Source organism: Podarcis muralis, chromosome 6, assembly GCF_964188315.1.
Source record: "Podarcis muralis chromosome 6, rPodMur119.hap1.1, whole genome shotgun sequence".
Lineage (NCBI taxonomy): Eukaryota > Metazoa > Chordata > Lepidosauria > Squamata > Lacertidae > Podarcis > Podarcis muralis.
This window is the reverse complement of record NC_135660.1, coordinates 4,575,444-4,602,285: the sequence shown is the minus strand read 5'-3', so window position 1 is coordinate 4,602,285 and position 26,842 is coordinate 4,575,444. Positions and strand designations below refer to the sequence as shown.

Genomic DNA, 26,842 nt, shown 5'->3' with positions numbered 1-26,842 from the left:
CCGGAAAAAAGGGGGGAACAGCAGCGTGCCCCTGGGCATGTGCAGAGCGCGACCCCCTCCCCCAGGCTATGGCAGAGCCACTGCCCCCTCCTTCCCTTCCATCCGAGGGAGGAGCTTTCAGCAGCAGAGACGGACCCGGCGCGATCCTGCTCCGCCTCGCCGTCCCGTCGGGCGTCTGGCGGCGCGGGCACGCCCTCTGGCGGCGCTTTAAAAGCCCTGCAAGCGGCGGAGCGAGCGGCAGGCAGGCGCTTCCGACGGCCGGGGCACCGGGCGAAGATGCAGCAGCGGCGGCGGCAGGAGACGGGAGGGCGGACTGGGCGATGGACGGAGCCGAGGTGAGCGCGGTCCCTCTTGGGCTGGCTGCAGGGGAAGCGCCCCGGCAGCCGTCGAGGCGGACGGACGTGCCTGCCTGCCTGCCTGCCTTGCTCGCGGGAAGGGGCGCGGGGACTGCGGGGAGGGATCGGGGCGAGCGGCGGTTAAGAGAGAAAGAGTCGGGCGAGTGGGTTTGGGCTCTGGGGACTCGACGGGCGCTCCCGAAAGCCCTGCCCGTGAATCCTAAATGGTGGTTATTCTGGAATTACCAAGAGGAAGGCGGCATGCACTCTGCACATGCTTAGAGGCGCTTCTCTTTCGTCTTTGCCCAGTGGTTTTGGGGCGCGGGGTGAGTAAGCCCGGTGGAGGCGCAAAAGCCTGTTCATCCGATGAAGAAAGCGGGAAGGGACACCAGGGGGTCATCTAGTCCAACCCCGGCTGCAAGTGGAGGTGATGAGAGATTAGGGAGCAAATTGGTGAGCGGATTGACAGAGGGAGATGGGGGTGGTGGCTGGATAGGAGGAGGACCAGGAGAGATCTACTAGGCAGACAGAGAGGGGGGATAAAGTAGATTTTTAGGAGCTGCCTTTGGACATTGGTGGCAGCAAAAGACAGTTTCTTTCAATACTAAAGAGGTGCAAATGGTCAGGAACAGGGTTGTTCTTAGGGGCGGTCAGGGACTCAGAGGTAGCACACCTGCTTTGCATCCAGAAGGTCCCAGGTTCGATCCCTGGCAGCATCTCCAGGTAGGGCTGTGTGGTGTAGTGGTTAGAGAATGTTGTATTTGTACCCAGGAGACCAGGGTTCAAATTCCCAACTCACTGGCTAGTCACTGCCCCTCAGCTTCACCCACCTCGCAGGGCTGTTGCGGGGGATGAAATGAGGAGGGGGAGAGCTTTGTAGACCACCTCCAGCTCCTTGGAGGGAAAAGTTGGATATCAAGGCAATAAATCGGGCAGGGAGCGTAGCCTGCTTGAAACTCTGGGGAGCTGCTGCCAGCCAGTGTAGACAGTATTGATCTAGATGGACCCGATGCTCAGCTTTCTAGCTTCCTGAAATAGACTTTGGGCTATAGAAGGGTTGTGGCTCAAGAGTAGAACACCTGCTCTGCATGCAGAAGGTCCCAGGTTCAGTCCCAAGCAGCACCTTCCAGTAGGGTTAGGAGACGCCCCCTGTCTGAAACTCTTGAGAGCTACTGCCAGCCAGAGTTGACAGCATTGGGCTGGGTGGCTCAGTGGATCTGGCTGAAAATAACGTACAGGGTTCTTCTGCGCCATTTCCCCTCTACCTGTTGCTGCTTACAGGGTCCCTCGGAAAGCCATCCGAAATCTGCCGTTTATCCCTACGGATGGAGGTAGCAGAATGCCCTGCAAGTTTCTGCCTTGGCCTCATCTTTTAGCCATGGTTGGTGGGATGGAGGGAATTGTAACCAAAGGACTTGGGAAGGATGAGGCAACGATGCCTCTGCCTGTCTTGTTCTCAAACAGCCGGCTCACAGCCTGAGCGCAGATCAGTTTTGCCTTGGCTGTTCAGAAAGCCTGAAAATTTATATTCAAAATGCACCAAGTGACTAAGGAGACCGGCAAGGACCCCAGGGGTCATCTAGCCCAACCCCCTTCGATGCAGGAATCACAACTGAAGAGTCCCTGGCAGGTGGCCGCCCAATCTCTGCATAATAACCTCCAAGGAAGGGGGAGTCCACTGCCCTGGTATTTATAGCGCACCTTCTCTCCAAAGAGCTGGAGGCGGTGTTTGTGCCTCGCTGCTGTACCTTCCCCACAACCCTGCGAGGCATCAGAGAGAGAGGCTGGAGCCAGGTCACAAAAGCGAGCTCCGTGGCTGTGGGGAGATTCGAACCTGGGTCTCCCCCACTACGTTGCACCGGTCCTCTGACTCGGCTCCCTGCCCTGGAAATATCTCCTTGGGGTGCCTGATTCCGGATGGCATGGCAGTGTTGGGGGGGGGTGATGTTTAGAGGCGCCCCCCTTGCAACCAGCGCAGCCTCTGCAACATTGCGAGGGCCGTTGGGTGGGGCACCCCCCCCCTCCGCCTGCAGCGTGACAAAACACCTTCGGGGAGGCAGGGGAAACCCTGAGCACCCGCCACCCACATAATGCGCGTGAAAGCTGAGCTGGCTTTGCTTCTGAGTCGGCGTGCATGGAATTGCACTTCAGTTGCGCTGAGTGCTCCTGCCCATGCCAGCCCCAGAGCTGTGGGGAGAGTGCGGGCTGCTTGAAGAGCTGGTTCCCCATCCCAGGGGTGTGTGTCTGGGCTGGGGGGAAAGGACCCCCCCTTGTGTGTTCTCTGGACATCTCCTGAGCTCTGGACCACCTGCGACAGAACACACAGGTAAGGCTTTGATACGGTGCCATTGGAATCTGCTTCCGATGCGGGAGGGGGGATTGCTGGGAAATGTGTGAATTGGGAATAGAAGACAGCGCCCCTGAGTGTGTGCAGAGTCCCTTTCCTTCAATACTCGGTGAGTTGGAAGGAGCTGGCATAGATCAATGGCCGGGGAAAGAATTTGCAAGCAGGAGGGTGTTGCAAAAACAAGATCCCTTTTCATAGAAAATCTGCACAGGGCTCAAAATGCGATTTAGGTGTGTGCAATGCTCAGCAGTGAACATAGGGACATTTGGACTTAATGGTTTTACGGTAAACACCCCCCCCCCTTAAATGGTCTTTTGTGTTATTTCACTTGCTCTGGAATGTGGGGTGCTGCGTTCGCAGACCTCCTGTTGCTTCTGCAAAGTGGGGTCCTGCACTCCTGCTCTGAGCGCTCCACCGGTGATGTTGCAACGCTGATAACGGAACAGTACGAGAGAAAGCGGTCCGTAGCTTCCCGTTGCTTAATAAGAATATTTAACGACCACTCATACCTAATACGCTTAGAGTAAAACACTCGACAGAGGGTGAGACTTTTCAAGGGCTTAAAGCTGGGGTTTGAAAGAGGGATGTGGCAAATTCATGGGTCTCTCCCTGTATATTTGTCACGACGGCTCTATGGAGCCTCCAGTTCAGGTGCAGTATACCTGCAGGGGGAGATATTGCTGGGCTGTTGCCTTTCTTGCCCTACTTTTTCGATGGAGGAAAAGGGGCTTCCCAAAAGCATATTTTTGCCCCTGTGAGAAGAGGGCGATCTCTTCTCTGACCCAGCAGGGAAATCCTTGTGTTCTTATGGTAGGCTTAGCATTATGCAGATAATGGGAAACTCGGCTTAGTTTGGTTTAACTGAATATGTTTGTCTAAGTAAGCTTTAGCAGAGCATCAGAGGAAAGAGAGGAGGGGGACCACGTATATTCCTCAATCCGTGCCGTAAAAATGTATTTATTAGCGACGGCTTGTGCCGAAAACATGGACAGGGACGTGGAAATGCCATCCAAAATGCACAGCCCATTGAAAGCAATGCAGTGCACAGTTAGTTCCCTGCCCGGGAAGTGGACAACGGCTTGTGTGCAGATCTTGTTGGCTGTCTCGGGATGCAGAGAAAGGAAGGCAGAGCTGGGGGAAGATTGCTTTCCTAGAATCATAGAATTGCAGAGTTGGAAGGGACCCCACGGGTCATCCAGCCCAACCCCCTACAATACAGAAATCACAGCTAGAGGGATCCCTGGCAGGCGGCCACTCTGCTTAGAAACCTCCAAGGAAGGAGAGCCCACCGCCTCTTCTGGGAGTCTGTTCCACTGCTGAACAGCTCTTACTGCCAGGAAGTTCTTCCCGATCTTAAGTCGGAATCTCATTTGAATCCACTGGTTCTGGTCCTTCCCTCCGGAGCAGCAGGAGGAAGAACCGAAATGTTTGGGAAGAGGGAGCGGCGAGAGGAAAATGTGCAAGGCTGTTTAACAGGCCCATCTAGCACAGCATCCTTTTTCCGATAAGGTCATGTACGTATGCTATAAAATGCATGTCAATGTGTAGGGCTATGGTGCCCTTTTGCCTGTAATCTGTCGTTATTTTTTCAGAAGCTGAGGGCTCACTTGCTCTGCTACTTAAACTTGGTGTGTGTGTGCGCGCGCGCGCTTGTGGAGCCCTTTAATCGAAAAAAAGTCCATGCCAATTCTTCATAACTATTTCTCCCCATCACCATTTCCCCAGGCCAGTAGTAATGTCCTGCCTTCAAACCACGCTTAATTTTAGAATACGAAGAAAATCTCGGAAAGTTATCTGCTTCTCTCCTCCTTTTCAACACTTGCCTTCTCTTTCTCTGTGTGTGTTTTTTTATTAAACAATGTGTTTTGTTGAGTCTCTGTGTCCGCTGCTGTTGGGATTGAGGCAAGTTTAGAGCAATTACACGCTTGCAAGCAAAGGGAGAGAGGTGGCTTGTCAGAGTGAAGGAGGGCAAAGCCAAGCCATTGCTCTGTTTGCTGGCACTCTCTGTGAGAGAAGCAGAACCGCAGGGGAGATCGGAATTGCCCAATTCTGCCTTCAAAAGGCATCTGAGGAAGGGAAGGGCTATATCTCAGAGCCAGGGCAGAGGCTGTGCATGCAAAAACCTTAGGACTATTTCCATGCTTGGCATCTCCAGGGAAAGCGGGGAGAGAACGGTCAACGGTGTGATGCAGCAGCAAATAAGGCTAATGCGATCCTAGGCTGTATAGGGTCCAAATCAAGGGAGGCAAGAGTGTTGCTCTCTTCTGCCTTGGTCAGACCACACAGTAATTTATTATTCATACCCCGCCCATCTGACTGGGTTTCCCCAGCCACTCTGGGTGGCTTCCAACCGAATATTAAAAAGAACACAGCATCAGACATTAAAAACTTCCCTAAACAGTTGTCTTTTAAAAGTAAAATAGTTTCCCACAGGGCAGGCGCCACCACCAAGGAGGCCCTCTGCCTGGTTCCCTGTAACCTCACTTCTCGCAGGGAGGGAACCGACAGAAGGCCCTCGGCGCTGGACCTCAGTGTCCGGGCTGAACGATGGGGGTGGAGACGCTCCTTCAGGTATACAGGACCGAGGCCGTTTAGGGCTTTAAAAGTCAGCACCAACACTTTGAATTGTGCTCGGAAGGATTCCCTTGGAGGTGGTGGACTCTCCTTCACTGGAGGCTTTTAAACAGAGGTTGGGTGGTCACCTGTCAGGGATACCTCAGCTATGATTCCTGCAAATCAGGGGGTTGGACTAGATGACCCTCGGGGTCCCTTCCAACTCTACAATTTCTTGATTCTGAATGTCGTTGGCCTTGACCGATGGCTCTGCTGGCTGGAGCTGATGGGACTTGTAGTTCAGCAATATCCGGAGGGCCAAAGGTATGTCCCCGCACCTGATGTCAGCAGCGCTGAGCTAGACTGGCTCTGACTCAGAGCATCATGTGCACCAGGAGCCAAAGGCTGGTGGAACAGGGGCAAATAAGGAAATCTCTCTCCGAGTTGAGCCCAGGCTGGGTGGGGAGCTGTGCATGGGAGTCGGCAGGACCTGTTTTGGGGGGATATCTAGGGCACCCCATCATCTCTCTAGGCGGCAACAGGGAAAACGGGGCGCTCTCTGGCTAAGCTCGCAAACCCAGCTCCTTTGCGCCTGCAAAGGCACCAGCGGCACAGTTTGATTTCATTTATTTACTTACAGCATTTTATATCTTGTAAAATATTTCTGCAGCTCAAGCTGACTCGCTAAGCCATCGTGATGCTTTTGCTCTGAAAAGTTCTGGCAGCTTCTCCAGGATTCTGTATTTTGTGCATACATTTTGGCAGCCAGTCCAGACATTCGGTTCTTTTAAACCAAAACAACATCTGAGCCATTTTTATTTTTTTCTGGGTGGGTGGGCGTTGTTTCACAACCCCAAAAGGAAAAGCTATGTGTTAGTGGGACTTTAACCCTTCCCCTCCGGGAGGGGACAGTTGCTCCTGTGTTCGAATCCTGCTTGCAAAGTTTCCCATTTGGGCATCTGGTTTATGGTTACCAGACGTCCCTGTCTCCTAGGGACAGTCTCCGGATTTACAAATCTGTCCCCGGATTTATATTTTAAGTGTAGATTTATAACTCACCAAGATAAGGTGTGCCTGAAGTTGTTTGCTACAAGCTTGAACCGCATGCTTAGAGCTATTTCAATCTATATTGTATCCCAATATTTCTGCCTGTGTTTACTTGCTGTTGCATAGATAAATGTATGAACCTGACCTTTAGAACTTTGTAAGTAAAGCATTTTAAAACTTTTTTTTAAAGTGTAGATTTATTAGTAGGGAATGAATGTTGCGTGATTGGTTCAACGGCACAAGACACATCATGGCGGGTGCCAAGGCAGCGAGCAGCTCCTGAAGCCAGCCAGAGCCAACTGCGCTACCAGGCTGGCTCCGGGCTGCTGAGACTGCCACTGTCACTGCCGAGGGGGAACCAGGGACGCCCGGCGTGTCAACTGGGGGAACCGCTGACACCCCCCATGACCCAAATTGAGCCAGGAGCGAGAGCGCCCGGCGCTCAGCTGGCTGCCCAGTGACACTCCGGGGCCAGGAAAACCCCGGAGCCGATGCAGGGAGAAGGAGAAGGAAGAGAGAGAAAGAGGAAGGAGGAAAAAGAGGGGAGCCCCGACCTTGCCGCGCCACTGCCACTGAGGAGGAGAGGTGGGAGAGCATTGGAAGTGCAAGGACATGTGGCCGAGCCCAGGCCTGACCCGAGCCTACTCCATGGCAGCTAGCGCTCTAAGAGAGCCCAGAGGAAGGTCGCATGACAGAGGAGACCGCAGAAGAGAAGATATTACTTCTTAACTTTTTAAAAAAACAATTTTTTCCCCTCTCGCTCTTTTTTTTTTTTTTTAAAGTGTCCCCGGATTCTTTGAAAAAAATCTGGTAACCTTAATGTGGTTCGGCACATTGAGGAAAGGATGCTGAACTAGATGGGTCCCTGGGCCTGATCCAGCATGCTTTTTTGATGTTCTTATGTAAAAAGGAGAAGGAATATACCTGGAACTTCTTTTCTTCCCCCTTAAGTATGGCATCTCTGCTCCCGCAATTGCAGAGGAAGGTTGGTTGGGAAGACTTTAGCCAGGAGATGCTGGCCAAGACGGTTCTCTCTCTCTCTCTCTCTCTCTCTTTTTCTCTCTCTCTCTCCCTGCACTTTCCACGATGCCCGGCTGGAATTTTGCAGAGCCAGTGCAGGTGGGCAGGCTTTTAGGTACCCAAGATATAGCCCCCCCCCAGGCCTTGATGAATGCTTGTGGACAGGCAAATGAAAGCAATTCTCTGCCACGAGACAATCTGTCAGCTCTCTGACAGGGTAGATTTCCTCAGATGGATGGAAAGACCGTAACTCGCTTTGCGCTTCGGGTATGTACACAAGCGTGATTAATATCAAAGCTAAATTGTCAATTGGAGGGAGGTGGGTGGTTTGGCCAGATATGGGGAAACAGGTAAGCAATCTGCTGGGCTTTTGATGGATGAGGTTGTCAGGTGCGTTGAAGGGCGTGTTTTAAATAGGGATGTTTTAAAGAAGGAGGATATGGAGCATTGCGAAATCTGTAAACAAACCCAAACTTCTGCTGGCTCCAATATGTATGTCTGTATACTCTCAGTTGGTCCCTTCATATACGAGAGGCAGACCCAGGGAACTGGTCTGGTCTGTCCTGCTTCTTCCTATAACCCTTGCATAAAACTTGGTGGCAGAGCAGCTGCTATGATTGAAGAAGGTCCCATGTTCAGACCCTGGCAGCATCTCCGGGCAGGGCTGGGAGAGACGCCTGCCGGAAACCCTGGAGAGCTGCTGCCAGTCTGTGCAGTCAGTATAGAGCTAGATGGGCCCAATGGTCTGATATTCTGCATAAGGCAGTCAAATTCAGCTTCCTATGTTCCTAAACACGCCTCGTTTCATGTCTTGGATTCCCAGTAAATGCTTGAGCTTGCTGCTTTCTGGGGCCAGCCCCACACCAGTATTAACCCCCCTGCCAGCATCACCAATGAGAGCAACAGCTTACTGGGAGAGGCATCCTACAGGCGCCCAGAAAGCCTTTGCATGTGTGTGTGTGTGTGTGTGTGTGTGTGTGTGTATACACACACACAGTCATACCTCGAGTTGTACTTCGGGTTGAGCGCATTTGAGTTGCGCTCCGTGGCAACCTGGAAGTAACGGAGTGTGTTACTTCCGGGTTTCGCCACTAGCGCATGTGCAGACGCTCAAAATGACGTCACGCGCATGCGCAGAAGCGGTGAACCGCGACAGGCGCAGACGCGCCGTCGCATCTTGCGTTCCATTCGGAATGCGAACGGGGCTCCAGAAGAGCCAGTGTGGTGTAGTGGTTAAGAGCGGTGGACTCGTAATCTGGGGAACCGGGTTCACGTCTCCGCTCCTCCACATGCAGCTGCTGGGTGACCTTGGGCTCGTCACACTTCTCTGAAGTCTCTCAGCCCCACTCACCTCACAGAGTGTTTGTTGTGGGGGAGGAAGGGAAAGGAGTATGTGGGCTATCAAATCCAAACTCTTCTTCTTCTTCTACCACTGTGTGCGTGTGTGTGTACACACACACACACACACACACACACACACACTTATTTTGCTCTAAACAAATACAGATAAGTATAAACAACCAAAATTACAAAAGAAAATCCTTAATAATAATAATAATGGGAAAAGCTAAAAAAAACTATAAAAAATATCAAAGAACATGGTATAAAACACAAGCTATTATGGGGAAGAAAAGAGGGGAACGGAAAAGGAAAAGGAAAGAAGGGGGGGGGGGATAGAAAAGAAAAGAGATAAAAAGATGAAAAAATGAGCCAAAACACAAGAAGGCTCCTCTACGCTTCCATCAAGGTCACAACAGATCATTATTCTTATCAATTCTCTGTATCTGCATTCCATAGAATCCCTCATTTTGGTCTCTGGGAACATTTCCCTGTGCTACTTCGCAAGTTAAATACGGGAGCTTCCCTTCCCAGGCAGAGCAGCTTCTCAAGGCTTGCAAGCAGTGATATCTGTTGAAGAAAAAGGATGATTTGAGGCTTATGTCTACCTGAAATGGGGGTCTGTTGCTTTGACTGTCATTGCCCAGCCAGAACTGCAGTTATTGAGGGCTTCTTAAGTGCTTTACGCTGCCCTGGTGGTTTGAGAGGGTGCTATATAAATACCAGGGTTCAGACAAGGGTCTTTCTGGGGGTGGGGAGTTGGATTCAGTTCGCATTTTAAGTTGAATTTATTAAATTCCCAGGTTCCGAAACTGAAGCCCCACCCTCCTCCAAGCTCACAATTATCCAAATCTGCAACACTGTTCTCCAGCCAAGCAAACATTTACAAAAATATTATGATATGTATTTTTGTGTTTTTATACTGTATGTTGCCCTGTGGTCCTTGGATAAAGGGCAGCAGATAATAAAATTAATAAATCAACAATAAGCAGAGGAAAATGTGCAAAAAAATCAACATGAAAGCAGCATACAGAAATCATCGTATTGGGAGCAATTGCTGGCAAGAGTGTGGACGCTGGTTAAGACTGCAAGCAAAAATGTGTCTATTGAGGAGAATTCGGCCCTAAAAGTGGAATAATATCCATGAGGTTTTTAAAAATAAACAAAAATTGCAAATTGCTGCAGAAAGAAAACTCTGGAGAACTGAATTTAAGGCTGGAAAAATTAAGAAATGGAGAGAAATTAAATTTGCAGATCCTTCCAGCCTTACCTGGGGATACAACTTGCCACCTTCTGTATTCAAAGCAAATGTTCCACCACTAAGCCAGCCTTCTCCCAATCCACCTGTCCTCCAGGTATTTCTGACTACAACTCCTATCATCCATCACATCTGCTTGCAAATTGTTTTGTCTGCCCTGCAGCCGCAGAGATCATTGTACTGCTGCATACATAACAGAGTTGAGTTCCGGGACTAGATCTTTCCGGGAAAGATAAGCGGAGCCGTCTTTCCCATAGGGCTTAGTGGTGCGTTGCGCCAGGGCGCCGGCCTCTCAGGGGCGCCCCAGCGATTGGGGGAGCTGCGTGGCTTTGCCGGCGGCCTCCCTTTCCCTGCACACCCGCCAGCTGCGCCCCGCCAACTATCGTATTTTTCGCTCTATAAGACGCACCAGGTCACAAGACGCACATAGTTTTTGGAGGAGGAAAAAAATATTCTGAATCTCAGAAGCCAGAACAGCAAGAGGGATCGCTGCGCAGTGAAAGCAGCAATCCCTCTTGCTGTTCTGGCTTCTGGGATAGCTGTGCAGACTGCATTCGCTCCATAAGATGCACACACATTTCCCCTTACTTTTTAGGAGGGAAAAAGTAGTCTTACAGAGCAAAAAATACGGTATATGTCTGATGGGCACACAGCTTCCTTCCCAAGCCTCTGCGGGGATTGCTCTCCTGCAGCGGCATGGGGGAGAGTTGCAGGCCCCCCCCCCCCCATGGCTGGCAGTGTGCAGCTTCGCGCCCCCCCCCACTAGCCATGGTCATTTGGGGGCACCAGGCAGATATTTGCACCCCGGTGCCGTATCTGCTAAAGACGGCCCTGAAGATAAGAAACTGATCTTTCTCTGTCTCTTTCTTATTTTTATCCCTTTGCTTATTTGCTATCTTCTTCATTTTCTTTCTTATTTCTTGTTCTGTTTCTGTTTTTTGTTATATATTTTAATAAACCAGTTCCCTGATGACGGAGACCCGGCTAAAAGTATACTTTGAAGCAAGGTTTGGGTGTGCTATGTTACCTTACGGTTTGCTTAGAAATAACTGCTGCCCGTTCCAAAGTGAAGAACTGTGTATGACTACAAAGGAAAGAGACAGCAGAAGTACAATGAACTCAATCAATCAATCAATCAATCAATCAATCAATCAATCGAAAAGAGTGCAGAATGCAAAAAATCGCAAAATGCCCACCATGCAAACAGGAAATGTTTTCGGAGTGCCAGTTCACCTTGTGGCAGAGACACAGAAAATCCACCCATTGTGCGAGCCCCATCTCTCCCTTTTACCAAATGTATATATCTCTCGCCTGGGGGAAAGACACTGAGAAGTCAGTATGGAAAAAAATGACAACCTGCCAAGGCTCTGGAGAGATTATAATCAACCGGCTGCGATTCATTACATCTCCATTTTGAATTTTCATTTAACCTATTTAATCAGATAATGGCACATTCGTGAATCCATCAGTTAAGCCAGTCTGGTATCTCAGGTATCGGACATGTGCTTGTTCAGTCTTCCCCGCGGCCTCTGGCCTGTCCACTCTCTGCCATGAAAATGATTGAATGCTTCTCTGTCTATTGCTGTCCCCCTGGATTCTGCCCAGCCAGGGAGTGCGAGAGATTGCTTGCAGAGAAGCCAGGCTGCGTTCAGCGGGGCTTGCTCCCAAGTAGGCACGCAGACGATGGCAGCCAGGATCACTTGCCAAGTCGAAAGAAAAGCGCCAGGGCTTTCAGTGAGCTGTCACGTCCTTCACCCACCATGCGCCCTCCAGATGTAGACTATAGTTCCCATCCACCTCAACCATCACAGTCCAAAAACAGAAGGTGCCAGCTTGGCGCAGGCCAAACTAATAGCATCAGCCTCCTTATGCTGTCTTATTGTTGTTTAGTCGTGTCCGCCTCTTCATGACCCCCTGGACCAGAGCACGCCAGGCACTCCTGTCTTCCACTGCCTCCCACAGTTTGGTCAAACTCATGCTGGTAGCTTCGAGAACACTGTCCCACCATCTCGTCCTCTGTCGTCCCCTTCTCCTTGTGCCCTCCATCTTTCCCAACATCAGGGTCTTTTCCAGGGAGTCTTCTCTTCTCATGAGGTGGCCAAAGTCTTGGAGTCTCAGCTTCACGATCTGTCCTTCCAGTGAGCACTCAGGGCTGATTTCCTTCAGAATGGAGAGGTTTGATCTGCTTGCAGTCCGTGGGACTCTCAAGAGTCTCCACCAGCACCAGAATTCAAAAGCATCAATTCTTCGGTGATCAGCCTTCTTGATGGTCCAGCTTTCACTTCCATACATCACTACTGGGAAAACCATGGCTTTAACTATACGGACCTTTGTTGGCAAGGTGATGTTGGCTTTTTAAAACAAAAAAAATTCCTTGCAGTAGCACCTTAAAGACCAACTAAGTAGTTCTTGGTATGAGCTTTCGTGTGCATGCACACTTCTTCAGATTCTTCAGGTATCTGAAGAAGTGTGCATGCACACGAAAGCTCATACCAAGAACTACTTAGTTGGTCTTTAAGGTGCTACTGCAAGGAATTTTTTTTGTTTTGACTATGGCAGACCAACACGGCTACCCATCTGTAATTGGCTTTTTAAGACGCTGTCTAGGTTTGTCATTGCTTTTCTCCCAAGAAGCAGGCGTCTTTTAATTTCCTGGCTTCTGTCACCATCTGCAGTGATCATGGAGCCCAAGAAAGTAAAATCTCTCACTGCCTTATGCTGTCTATCAACCCTCTAATTATGGTAAATGTCTTTGGGTTGAAGTCAGCAGTAAAGATGAGAGAGCCTCTGGCACCTAGAATAGAAATCTGAGGAGTGGGAGAAAGCTCTCCTATGCATTGCTCTTAGTTTGCAGCCTTTCGTCATGCTGTCGTGTGACCAAGAGACCCTGCCTCTTAATCTTAACTATGGCTTGCTTTATAGCAGCCAGTTTCATTCATAAGCTATAGTTTGCAGTTGACTTTTCTCAAGTAACCGCAGTCTGTTGGGTTTGGACGAATGCCAGAGTGGGGTTAATTAAAAAATTCAAGTGGCAGTTTTCAAACTTCCCCAGGGAAGCTTGAGCTTCTTTGTAGCTCCTCAATTTTGGTGATATTTATTTTCAGCGCTGTGTGTTTTTCTAAAAAGGTATGGCTATCTTCTTTCCGTTATGAGGAATTCTTGCAGGCACAACTGACAAATGGATAGCGGAAAGTCGCTTTTACTTATCTTTCTCTGTCTCTTTACTGTTCTTACTCGTATCTCTTTGCTTATTTACTATCTCCTTCATTTTCTTTCTTTCTTATTTCTTGTTCTGTTTCTGTTTTCTTTGTTGTACGTTGAAAAGTTTTAATAAAACTATATTTGAAGAAGAAGAAGAAGAAGCTAATTTGGCCTGATTGGATAGATTTTAACACTTGCTGGATCTAGGGATTAATTAGAGTCTGGCACCCACAAACTTATAACTCTGTACACACATCACAAGAAGAGAAAGCACAATGTCCTTTTCCACCATCACAGGCCAACTCGTCAATTTTTAGCTTGTGTGATACCTTGGTTTTATTTCTAAAGTTGAGCTTCTGGAACCTCCTTTCTTAAGCCTTTTCAGGGGGCTATTCAGTTTGCTTCCCCCTCCCTCCCCTCAACAGCATCTAAGGCCAGTTGTGATCTTTCTTAAGCTATCGTCGCAGCTGCTCTTCGGCTGCATTCGTAGAATCGTGGAATTGGAGGGACCCGAGGGTCATCCAGCCCAACCCCTGCAATGCGGGAATCGCAACTGAAGAATCCACCCTCTGTTTTAAAATCTCCAAGGAAGGAGAGCCTGCCACCTTCCGATCACCTTTCGTTTGCTTCAACACAACAAGCAGTCCACGCAACTCGAAAGTTCACATGCTTCTCCACCATTTTATTTTATTTTAAATAATATTTTATTAGAGTTTCAAGTAATACAAAAAAGAACAAGAACAAGAAAAAAAGAATAAAAAAGAATTCATCCTTTACAATCCCATTTCCAGTCACTTTTTTTCCGCGACTTCCCCTTAACCTTAATTTGTTATTATATTTATTATATTATATTTTTAACCTTAATTTGTTATCATATTTAATTCAATTTATATATCAACTTTTAACTTATATACCTCAATCCTTTACACTTGAGAACTTTTTCTAAGGTCGACCCAGTTTCCCTTCCACGAATTCCCCATTCTTATACTAATAACAACATAGAATTAAAAAACAAAGTAAAAAGAATCAAACACCCTTTGGATTTCCAAACCCCACCCTCCCTTCCCCGGTTTCGATCCCAGAACCATTGTCCATTAGTCCATCTACTATCAGCCTGGCAACCTCACGTCCGAGGCCCTTAAGTCTCTCTCACTCCCTCTCTGCCGGTTTCTTTGAAAGTCCCTTATAATTAACGCCAAGTCTCGGAGCGGCACTCTCTCATTTTAATAGAGAGAGAGAAATATCTCTGATATCAGGGCTTGCCCACCTATTTTGGTATAGCTTTAACGATTAAATCAAATGCCAACAACTGGGAATGCAATTGGTGATAAAAGCCTGTCCTCAAGCACTCAGTCACTCACACACACACAGAAACAACCAGCCCGTTTCTCTGTTTCTCTCCTGCTGCTTATCCTTCCCTTCTCGAACCTGCTGCCCTGCAGGTATTTTGGACTAGTCTCATGACAGAGTCCCTTCCCTGCGTGCAACAGCTTCCCATGTTCCTAGAGGGTGGAGCACAAGATCTGCATGCAGAATCATAGAATCGTAGAGTTGGGAGGGTTCCCGGGGGTCATCTAGTCCAACCCCAGCAATGCAAAGCCCCGGGTTCAATTCCTTGTGCCTCCGAATCCTCATGGGCTGTGCTCAGCTAGATAGACCATTAGTCTGAGTCGGTACACCATAAAGCAGCTCTCCGAGGACTGAGAGTATAAATGGATGGGTGTAATAGGAGTAGTGAGCCTGAGTATGCTCACTGTGTTGTTTAGATGTGACTCTTCTTCTCTCACAGGAAGAAAAGAAGTTCTGTGCATCTGTGGCCAAAGTCAGCTGCGTACAGCTCCGACTGGCAGGAACCCAATAACGTCACTAACCCACCTCCCAATGTTTCTGAAAACTGATTCTGCTTTTGGAAAAAGAAAGGAGAGGAACAAATGTAAATTTAATTCAGTAATGTGTGCGCGGCATTTTACTAATAAAAAGGGCAGACAGTCTGCCTGGAGCATGGAGGGGCGGAGGCCAGGAGCAGGGCTGATGACTGATTCATCCTATCTGTCAAACGCATTGGGAAGGCTGGGGCTTTATCCTGCCCTGAACACATTCTGGGTTAGCCCTGCAGGGGCAAAATCATTCAGTGGAGGACAAGAAGGATGGGGGCTGGAGCTTGTTCTACAGCAGAGCTGAATAATATTTATGGTCTCTAACCAGCTTGTATAACCTAGGCAGCATCTTAAAAAGCAGAGACATCACCTTACCAACAAAGGTCCGTATAGTTAAAGCCATGGTTTTCCCAGTAGTGATGTATGGAAGTGAGAGCTGGACCATAAAGAAGGCTGATCACCAAAGAATGGATGCTTTTGAATTATGGTGCTGGAGGAGACTCTTGAGAGACTAATGGATTGCAAGAAGATCCAACCTCTCCATTCTGAAGGAAATCAGCCCTGAGTGCTCACTGGAAGGACAGATCCTGAAGCTGAGACTCCAAGACTTTGGCCCCCTCATGAGAAGAGAAGACTCCCTGGAAAAGACCCTGATGTTGGGAAAGATGGAGGGCACAAGGAGAAGGGGATGGCAGAGGATGAGATGGTTGGATGGTGTTCTTGAAGCTACCAGCATGAGTTTGACCAAACTGCGGGAGGCAGTGGAAGACAGGAGTGCCTGGCATGTTCTGGTCCAGGGGGTCACGAAGAGGCGGACACGACTAAACAACAACAACAAACTATCTTGTATAATGCAAATTAATTAATGTATATGCACAATTGATTAGCAAGGGGGTGGGGAAATCTTCGTCCTTTATCACCTAGCATTATTCCATACAAAATTGCAGGGCTGCGTCCTCAACAAGCTGCAACTGAGAAATTTTGCCGCTCGCTGCGTGTTTATCCCATGGCTCTGGGACTCGGGCCGTTTGCAGAGAAGGAGCTTCATCCAGCACCGTGATGGATTACAGGGTCCTTTGGACTGGCTGAGGGCGGCTTTTGCAGGCATGCGTTGCCTAGTCGTCTTCCCTTTGGGTTCTGAGGGGCTTATTGACGGCGTCGCTCATGTTCAGACAAACTACTTGCGCATTCATCTCTTTGTGATCCCTGACTGTATTGTTTGCTGTAATTATGCTTCAAACTGTTCAGCTTAAGCATTTGCAAATTTTATTCCGGTTAAGCCCCATAGGATCCCCACAGACAGAGGCTTCACTAGCAGTTTGCCAACTTAGACAGCTGCAGAAGAGGATTAGATGAATCCGTGGAGGAGTAGGCTCTCAATGGCTGCTAGGCTATGGATTTCGCCATGAGAGGTAGTGGGAATCACAGGTGGAGAATGTGCCGTCGCACTTAAGGTCCTGCTTGTGGGAATACCAAAGGCATCTGGCCAGCCACCGTGAGAACAGGTAAAGAATCATAGAGTCGGAAGGGACACCCAGGGGCATCTAGTCCAACCCCCTGCAATGCAGAAATCTCAGCTGAAGCATCCATGGCAAATTACCATCCAACCTCTTCTTAAAAACCGTGGAAGGAAAATCCACCTCCTCCGAGGGAGACTGTTTCACTGTAAAACAGCTTTTGCCATCAGAAACTTTTCCCGTATGTTTAGTTGGTGAAGTGTAGGTGGGTTCCTACAAGACAAGCAATAACAGCAAGAACCTATATTGAACTACATAACTGGGAAACAGGGGCAAAGCGACTGCTTATATACATTCCTGGAAGCCTGGGCCACTCCCACTCCCAACGTGATTGGCTGTCTAAACTTCCAAGCTGCGAATCACGACTCAAGAGTTCAAGGGCCAATGGCAGAGGCCCAAATCCTGAAATGTTTTGTGATTGGACATCATGTATCGAATCAGAACACAGGAGCTCAGAATCCTTAGTCCAGACTCAAACTCAGTCAAACAAAGGCCACTGAATACGTAACAGTTGGGATCTCCTTTCCTCTAACTTGAAGCCATGGGTTCGAGTCCTACCCTCCAGAGCAGGGGAAACAAGCATGCTCCATCTTCCCTGTGATAGCCCTTGAGATATTTGAAGGGGGCTGTCTTATTTCCTGTCAGCCTCCTCTTTTGCAGGGATGCAGGTGGCGCTTTGGGTTAAACCACGGGAGCCTAGGGCTTGCCAGTCAGAAGGTTGGCGGTTCGAATCCCCACGATGGGGTGAGCTCCCGTTGCTCAGTCCCTGCTCCTGCCAACCTAGCAGTTCCAAAGCACGTCAAAGTGCAAGTAGATAAATAGGTACTGCTCCGGCGGGAAGGTAAACGGCGTTTCCGTGCGCTGCTCTGGTTTGCCAGAAGCGGCTTAGTCCTGCTGACCACATGACCCGGAAGCTGCACGCCGGCTCCCTTGGCCAATAAAGCGAGATGAGCGCCGCAACTGGATCAGAGTTGGTCACGACTGGACCTAATGGTCAGGGGTTCCTTTACCTTTACTTTACTCCTCTTTTGCAGGTTAAGCATAGCCAAATGACTCAACTGTTCCTCATAAGGTAAAGGTAAAGGTACCCCTGCCCGTACGGGCCAGTCTTGACAGACTCTAGGGTTGTGCGCCCATCTCACTCAAGAGGCTGGGGGCCAGCGCTGTCCGGAGACACTTCCGGGTCACGTGGCCAGCGTGACATCGCTGCTCTGGCGAGCCAGAGCCGCACACGGAACGCCGTTTACCTTCCCGCTAGTAAGCGGTCCCTATTTATCTACTTGCACCCGGGAGTGCTTTCGAACTGCTAGGTTGGCAGGCGCTGGGACCGAGCAACGGGAGCGCACCCCGCAGCGGGGATTCGAACCGCCGACCTTTCGATCGGCAAGCCCTAGGCGCTGAGGCTTTTACCCACAGCGCCACCCGCATCCTCCTCATAAGGAGGCAGGATCAGAATGGTCTTTGGCCTGATCCATCAGCCAGGCTCTTCTTAACTCCTCTTCTCTCTCTTTTTCCAGCTCGGGGCCATGTATCCCTCTGTCAACTGCTCCCACTTGGAATTAAAACTGTCCATCCTGGAGCTGCTGGAGAAGGCAGCCTACAAGGACCTGTGCAACAACAGCAGCCGAGAAGAGCCTTACTTTGACCCCGAAGACCTGAACATGACCATAGAGGAGCTCCGCCTGAAGTACTTGGGGCCTCGCCGGTCGGGGTTCTTCGTCCCCATCTGCACCACGTACCTCCTGATTTTCGTGGTGGGCGCCGTGGGCAACGCCCTGACCTGCCTGGTCATCATCCAGCACCGGTTCATGAGGACGCCCACCAACTATTACCTCTTCAGCCTGGCCGTCTCCGACCTGCTGGTCCTCCTCCTGGGCATGCCGTTGGAGATCTACGAGATGTGGAGCAACTACCCCTTCCTTCTGGGCGCAGGCGGCTGCTGCTTTAAGACGCTGCTCTTCGAGGCCGTCTGCTTCGCCTCCATCCTCAACGTGACGGCCCTCAGCGTGGAGCGCTACATCGCCGTGGTGCACCCTCTCAAGGCCAAGTACGTGGTGACCAAGAACCACGCCAAGAGGGTCATCGTCACTGTCTGGGTCCTGTCCATCATCTGCTCCATCCCCAACACCAGCCTCCACGGAATCCAGACCCTCCACGTCCCCGCCCGGGGGGTGGTCCCCGACTCGGCCACCTGCACCCTGGTCAAGTCCCGCTTGATGTACAACCTCATCATCCAGGTGACCACCATCATCTTCTTCTTCGTCCCCATGGGCGTCATCAGTGTCTTGTACCTGCTCATTGGCCTACAGCTCAGGAAGGAGAAGATGCTGGAAGCTCTGGAGGCCAAGTCGGCCAGCAACTGCGACTACCACAACATCCGCCTCCAGCAGAAGAAAGTCCGCAGGAGGCAGGTGACCAACATGCTGTGTGAGTCGAGGGGAGCCCAGGAGCTGCGTGGGATTGTGGGGAAAATATTGTGTGTGGGGGGGGGGTTACTTGCTTTCTTCTTATTCTCAGAACTAGGGCTACAGTCTTTGCCTTTGTGTTGCCCATTCATTTCTTTCACCAGTGAATGTGGTGTCAGAAAAGGCATATACAGTGGTACCTCGGGTTGCATACTCTTCAGGTTACATACACTTCAGGTTAAAGACTCCTCTAACCCAGAAATAGTACCTCGGGTTAAGAACTTTGCTTCAGGATGAGAACAGAAATTGTGCTCTGGCAGCACAGCAGCAGCAGGAGGCCCCATTAGCTAAAGTGGTGCTTCAGGTTAAGAACAGTTTCAGGTTAAGAAGGGACCTCCAGAACAAATTAAGTACTTAACCCGAGGTACCACTGTATTATCTTTAGCTGTCATACTGCAATGAGTTGGTTATGTACCTTCTCTGTACAGCGGTACCATGGTTCTAAAATAATAATGATGATAATAATAATAATAATAATAATAATAATAATAATAATAATAATAAAAAATTATTTATACCCCGCCCTCCCTAGCCAAGACCGGGCTCAGGGCGGCTAGCAACCAATAATATAAACAAGTTGATTGAAATATAACTTTAAAAACAAGATTAAAATACAACATTAAAACAATTAAAACATTAAAATGCAGCCTTAATCCGTTCCAGAATTCTGTTCCAAAACCAAAGCGTTCCAAAACCAAGGCGCGCTTTCCCTTAGAAAGTAATGCAAAATGGATTAATCCATTCCAGACTTTTAGAAACAACCCCTAAAACAGCAATTTAACATGGATTTTACTATCTAACGAGACCATTGATCCATAAAATGAAAGCAATAATCAATGTACTGCACTGTAAAATAAATAAGGCAGTATTGTAGATGATAAAAAATTAAAATTATTTTTTTTTCTTGCCTGCACTGATGATAGTCATTGTTTGGATGGGGTTTTTTTAATCCATTTCCACAGTCACACAATCAATCAGTAGCCAAACTGGGTTCCACACAGTCAGGAAAACAAATTAACCGAAAAAGCCTCAAAAACAAATAGCAAAACAAACGGCAAAAACAAAAGTGACAAACGAGGTCCGTTTGACTTGTGAAATGTTTGAAAACCAAGGCGCAGCTTCTGATTGGTGCAGGCGCCCTGGAAACAATAGCTGACAACCGCATTGGTCGTTTGGCTTCCGAAAAATGTTCAAAAACTGGAACACTTAGTTCCGGGTTTTCGGCGTCTGAGAACCAAGGCATTTTGAGTACCAAGGCGTTTGAGAATCGGCACAATATTATGGAAGACTGGGAGAAGTTGTGGAAAAAAAGCAATTAAATTAACAGCATGTAGTGTATTAAGAGAAAATTTGATGAAAATGATGTATAGATGGTACTTAACACCAGTGAAGCTAGCAAAAATGTATCATGATAACAAATGCTGGAAATGTAAGGGGGGGAAAGGAACCTTTTACCACATGTGGTGGACGTGCCCCAAGATAAAAGACTTCTGGGAAAGGATTTATAGTGAACTGAAAAAAGTGTTGAAAAACACATTTATTAAGGCGTTTGAGAACCAAGGTACCACTATACTTCAGCTAAAACACACCATTTGTAAATGTGTGCACACACACAAACACATGCATGCGTGGTGCTGGAACTCACCATGAATGCCACCCTTGTTCTCTTAAAGCAGCAATGGCACCTACCTGAGAAGGGTCGGACAGTGGCGGAGTTTCATGCTCTGGCACCGGGGGGGGGCGGAGAGCAGGCGGGGACGGGGCTGGTGCATACCCTTGGGGCGTGGCGCGCCACCCACAGGGGGGTGACACGCTTCCTGGGCGTGCGCCACGCCACCTGAGGGGGCGTGGCGCCCAGCGTGGGGAGCAGCCGCGATGGCACCCCACTGGGATCGCACTGCCGGGGGCGGTGCGCTCCCCCCGCACTCTTCTTCCTCTGCCAGTGTGATCAGAACTGAGTTCCGGCTGAAAAAAAGCCCTGGGTGCATAGTTTAAATTAAACATTAATTTCAGCATAGGCGAAACAGGGGGGGGGGTTGTGGGGAGGACGAGATGGCAGAGGACTTTCTGTAGGAAAGCTGGCGAGAAACCTGGATTTAAGACAGAATACTTTCCTTCTTCCCCCACCTCACCTCACCTCCATTGCTTTTGGGGGGAGGTGGAGAGCTTTTCCTGTTCATTTCCCCCCCTGGTTGCTGATCAGCGTAGAGAATTCTCTGCCTCTCTCTGATTTTGTCATTAAATTTCCCCCTGTCACAGCAGAGGCTAGCACCCCTCGGAGCAATGCGATTCCAGCCCAATCCAAACGGATAAACAGATACTAGTTAAAAATTATATACGCCAGAATATTCCCCGGTGTGAGGGAAGGTTCTTCCAATTCCTCCTTAGCTAAATACACAGTAAAGGTATACCGATCCTCTGTAAATGTGCCCTTTCGCTTCAAACCCCTCACAAGCTTTAATTTTCTGCCACAGCTAACTGCCATGCTCTCTTACACCACGTTCCTTCCAGAACTTTCCAGTACTTTGCTACGACCAGCAAGGGGCCTTTGGTTCCTAACCGCCATTTCCTCAATTTCCCACAGGCAAAGGCTCTTGATGGCTATTACCCATGATGGCAATGCTCCGCAGGGAAAGAGCGGAATAATAATAATAATAATAATAATAATAATAATAATAATAATAATAATAATAATTTATTATTTATACCCCGCCCATCTGGCTGGGTTTCCCCAGCCACTCTGGGCAGCTTCCAACAGAACACTAAAATACAATAACCTATAAAACATTAAAAGCTTCCCTAAACAGGGCTGCCTTCAGATGTCTTCTAAAAGTTTGGTAGTTGTTCTCTTTGACATCTGGTAGGAGGGTGTTCCACAGGGCGGGCGCCACTACCGAGAAGGCCCTCTGCCTGGTTCCCTGTAGCTTTGCTTCTCGCAATGAGGGAACTGCCAGAAGGCCCTCGGAGCTGGACCTCAGTGTCCAGGCAGAACTATGGGGGTGGAGACGCTCCTTCAGGTATACTGGACCGAGGCCATTTAGGGCTTTATAGGTTAGCACCAACACTTTGAATTGTGCTCGGAAATGTACTGGGAGCCAGTGTAGGTCTTTCCGGACCGGTGGTATATGGTCTCGGCGGCCGCCCCCAGTCACCAGTCTAGCTGCCGCATTCTGGATCAGTTGTAGTTGTTTCTGGGTCACCTTCAAAGGTAGCCCCACGTAGAGCACATTGCAGTAGTCCAAGCGGGAGATAACCAGAGCATGCACCACTCTGGCGAGACAGACAGCGGGCAGGGAGGGTCTCATCCTGCATACCAGATGGATCTGGTAGACAGCTGCCCTGGATACAGAACTGACCTGCGCCTCCATGGACAGCTGTGAGTCCAGAATGACTCCCAGGCTGCGCACCTGGTCCTTCAGGGGCACAGTTACCCCATTCAGGACCAGGGAGTCCTCCACACCTGCCCGCCCCCTGTCCCCCAAGAACAGTACTTCTGTCTTGTCAGGATTCAACCTCAATCTGTTAGCCGCCATCCATCCTCCAACCACCTCCAGGCACTCACACAGGACCTTCACCGTCTTCACTCGTTCTGATTTGAAAGAGAGGTAGAGCTGGGTATCATCCGCATACTGATGAACACCCAGCCCAAACCCTGATGATCTCTCCCAGCGGCTGCATGTAGATGTTTAAAAGCATGGGGGAGAGGTCTTGTGTTCGAATCCCGCTTGCGGGTTTCCCACAGGAGGCACCCGGTCGGCCACCACGAGAACAGGTGTTCTCCTCTCTCACAATCTTCTCTCTGCCCCTCAGTCGCGCTGGTGGTCGTCTTTGGGATCTGCTGGGCTCCCTTCCACACCGACCGCCTGGTCTGGAGCTTCGTGACCCACTGGACCGACCGGATGTTGGGGATGTTCCAGTACGTGCACATCATCTCGGGCGTCTTCTTCTACCTGAGCTCGGCCGCCAACCCCATCCTCTACAACCTGATGTCCACCCGCTTCCGGGAGATGTTCAAGGACGTGATGTGCCGCCGGCGCTTCCAGAAGCTGGGCTCGCGCAAGCACTCGCCCAGCAGCACTCGCGTCACCATGCGCAGCACCGTCTCCGAGCACGTCGGCGGAGGCGACGGGCAGCCGCTGTCCGACCTGGAGGACTACGAGGCCGACCCGGAGAGGGATGAGGCGGAGGAGTGCGAGGGCCCTTTCCTCTGAGGAGGAAGCCACAAGTCCAGGCGCACATGTCTTAGGAGGACGGAACTTTCCGCTTGGGCCGCGAGGCACCGCCGGCGCTTGGCGGCGTTGTGTAAAATAATGTGTTGGGGTGGGGGCCTGGTCCTGCCTGGACTCGCCTCCGTTCCCGGCTGCTTCGCCCTCAGGAACTCAACCGTGTTATGAACAGAGGGCTTTCTTTTGTAAAGGGGCGCACATGAATGTCTTTCTCGGCCCCTTGTTGTAAAAACATCACCATCACAAAGGGTGTGTGGATGTGAGTGCAAAGGGGACCCTCATTTCTGGGTTCCCTAATCGGCTTGCGCTTTTCAAAATGGCCGCTTCTGACGCCGCCTTCAAAATGGCGGCCGCAAAGAGGGCGGGGCGTGAGGCTGCTCCCAAATCCATGCGTGGTGAGGCGCATGGCGGGATGTTCTAGAAAGTTCTGTGGGATTTCCACACCCTTTCCGATTTCGGATTCAATCTAAAAGAGATTAGGGGAGGGGACTTCGCCCTTGGCGGTTTATGTCCCTCTCATGGTCCATGTTTTTCTAACTGTGGCTGCCATGTGCCATGTGTTTGGTTCGAACCTATTTATTTATTTATTTAGTTGCAGTGATATTCCCACCTTTTCCTCCAAAGGCAGTGTTAAGTTGTGGGTGAACATGTCAGACGACACAGCGATTCTTCAAACAGCTCTTGTTTATTCACAGACCCAGAACAGAACTGAACTGAAGGGTTCAGCCAGCCTGCTTATATAGAGCTCCACTACAACGCAACTGTAACCATTTTCTGTAACTATCCAGTCACTGAACGTCACTTTCAATCCCCTATTTGCATATGTGGACCTGAGTGAAAACTATCTACAGTATCCCTCTGCTGGCCCAGGGTGAGAACATCAGTACATAACAGGCAGCATGTGTGGTTCTCCCCCTTCCCTCCTGGTTTATCCCCTCCACAAAACCCCTGCGAGGTAGGCCAGGCTGAGGGGTGGTGAGGAAGAAGACACTGGACGCCGTATCCATCCTTCATCCCTTTCAGAAGATCACCCAGTGAGCCTCACGGAGGAGTAGGGACTTGAACCCTCGTCTCCAGATTCATGCATGTGTGTGTTGCATTGCTGCTGCTCTACATTTGCATAACTGTACGTTTATTTCTTTATTTTTCTAGGCTTCGGCACCCTGCCTTTCCCTCACAATGTTTCACGTGGCTTAACCCAAAAGAAAGTATATTTCAGTTTTAAAGAAAGTAAGCATAACTCAGGGTTGCCATACGTCCGGAGTTTCCCAGACATAGCCAGTAATCGGCCGTCGGAAACAGAGTCCGGGCAGAAATCGCTTTAAACTTCCGGGGAAATCCAAATGTATGGCAACCCATGTCGGCACTGCCGTCGTTGGTGATTTCCTTCAAAAACAGCTCAAAAACTGTGTGTGTTTTTTTCGAGATTTTGCAAGAAGCAAAAAAACTCAGCAACTTTGGGCAAAACTAAAAAAAAAAAAGCCCAACATTTGATTTCCACTTTTTGAAATATGGCAAATAACTCTAGAAGAGAAAGGCCAAAATCTCATCCAGTCCAGGAGCTCCAAAATTAAGTGTCCAAGAAGGACCTGAATGCATATATATATATAGTATTTTTTTTATCAGCCAGGTTTTTTTTTAATCATCAAAGGCAAATGCGGTGCTAGGGGCATAACTGAGGTGGGAAAGATTATGTGGGGGGGGGGGCTTGGAGAAGATGGATATTGATAATTTTTTTCTCTGTGTCTCACCATACGAGAACTCAGGGGCAATGAATGTTGGACGATTGGGGGCAGGCAAAAGAAATTTGTCACGCAGCGCATAGTTTAACTGTGGAACTCCCTGCCACCAGGATGGAGCAATGGCCACCAAGTAGAATGAGGACTGCGACACATCCAGGAAGGATAAAGGCCGCCAGTGGCTACTAGCAGTCGGGAGGTCCCTGAATTCCAGGTTCTGGGAGTCATAGGTTGAGGCTGGGGTCTTCTGGTGCCACTTGTGGGCTTCTCAGAGCTATTTTGGCTGGCCACTGTGATCGTAAGAAGGTAAGAGATTTAGCGCGGTGCAGGAGGTTCCCCCGCAGGGCACTGAGCTGAGAGGGTGCAAAATCGAGAAGATCCATAATTAAATTTAAATTTAACTTTTTTAAAAAAAAAACCCTTTTTATTAAATTTTCCACTTTAACAATCCAATCACATCACATTAAATATTCCAAATTATACATATACATATCAAATAATCCGAATATTCTGCCAGATTATAAATAGGACTTCCCATGCTTCAAATTCGGAGGGTTCTGATCATCTCATATCGCTACTGCTTTTCACAGTCACTTCCAATGGTTCCTCTAATTCTATTAACCTTCCTTCTTTCACGGCCTCTGAGTTGTTCCCACAAGCGAGTTAAAACATTTTTTATTTCACTAGCCAAAGACCATGGCAACATCCGAAGAAGAGGGGAGAAAACAAAACAAAACAAAACAGCAGTCTTTACATATGCAGTAAAACCATGGTCAGATCCACCAAAATTCCTTCTTACACAGAATAAAAAGTAATTCTCAAATAAAATGTGCAAATTAGATTGAGTATATCCATTCGGGAGTGCCCAATTTTGGCCTCGCAAGGGATACTGAGGTGTTCTCAAAGTAAAGGAAGGATTAAACTCTGATTAATAAGAATACACACAGAGGCGTGAACCAGCAAGACTCTGGGAAGAGTGCTGTCAGGGGTATAATAATCTCTCTCTGTGTGCCTCCAGCCCCTGGCCCAGGTCGTTTTATTCACAAAAGAACTTTTTACAGAGTGTTCGTAAGAACCAATCAGATTTCTTCTGAGCATTTCAACAAACCTGCGTGGGGACAAAGTTAAACTACAAGCACTAGTTAGGCATGCATACTTTTGGTAAACTATCAATACACATGATAAGAAGGATGGCTAGGAGGACAGCGATCATTATCACCTTTATGTGAAACCTATTTCCTGGCCCTAAGATTAACATATCAGAAAAGCTACATCAAAGAAACCTGCCCACTATCTTTATGGCCCAGGACGCATGCATGGCAAAGCAACTGGGCTGTGTACGTGACTTTTCAAGCAAGAGGACTGGGCAGCAGAGGAAATGGCCAGAGATGCAGAGGGTTGTGGGATTTGATCAGAAATTATGGTCTATGTATCAAACCCAGTCAACACAATGCATTCATCGTGGACACAATGGCTTGATGCATATTTTATAATTCCTCATAGTAATCCCACCTGACCTCACACTCTGGATACCGTGGTGCCTCGCAAGACGAAATTAATTCGTTCCGCGAATTTTTTCGTCTAGCGAATTTTTCGTCTTGCGAAGCACGGTTTCCCATAGGAATGCATTGAAAATCAATGCGTTCCTATGGTCAAAAAAAGTCCAAACAAAGCCAAATTTGGTACAACAAGAGTTTATTAAGTGCTCTTTAAAGTCACACATACTGTAAAGAGCATTTCAAAATTCAAACCCAGAATTTTTTTTAAAAAAACAGCAGAGTGGCCCAATGGTCACAGAAAATCATAAAAATGCAGAAAAAAACACACAAGCTTTCAGATTCTTGCAAACCCCTCCCCAACTGTTCCCCCAGCCACCCACCACACAGAAATTCAAACCCAGAATTTTTTTCGTCTTGCGA

At 48.9% G+C, this 26,842-nt stretch overlaps 1 protein-coding gene and 1 non-coding gene across 2 annotated transcripts; both read left to right on the top strand.

Moving 5' to 3' along the window:
- The first annotated feature begins 263 nt into the window (after window positions 1–263).
- NMUR1 (neuromedin U receptor 1) lies at window positions 264–25,666 on the top strand. Its single transcript, XM_028731942.2, has 3 exons — window positions 264–335; window positions 18,011–18,920; window positions 22,769–25,666. The coding sequence occupies exons 1-3, from the start codon at window positions 321–323 to the stop codon at window positions 23,167–23,169; spliced, it is 1,326 nt and encodes a 441-aa protein (XP_028587775.2). The 5' UTR covers window positions 264–320; the 3' UTR covers window positions 23,170–25,666.
- LOC114598277 (small nucleolar RNA SNORA13) lies at window positions 19,029–19,132 on the top strand. Its single transcript, XR_003707017.2, has one exon. It is a non-coding gene; the product is annotated as a small nucleolar RNA SNORA13 (small nucleolar RNA).
- Window positions 25,667–26,842: the final 1,176 nt, after the last annotated feature.

Excerpts from the sequence above, each read along its gene's own strand:
- NMUR1 (XM_028731942.2), top strand. Across the intron at positions 18,921-22,768 it reads GCAGGTGACCAACATGCTGT|TCGCGCTGGTGGTCGTCTTT; the intron begins GTGAGTCGAGGG and ends TCTGCCCCTCAG.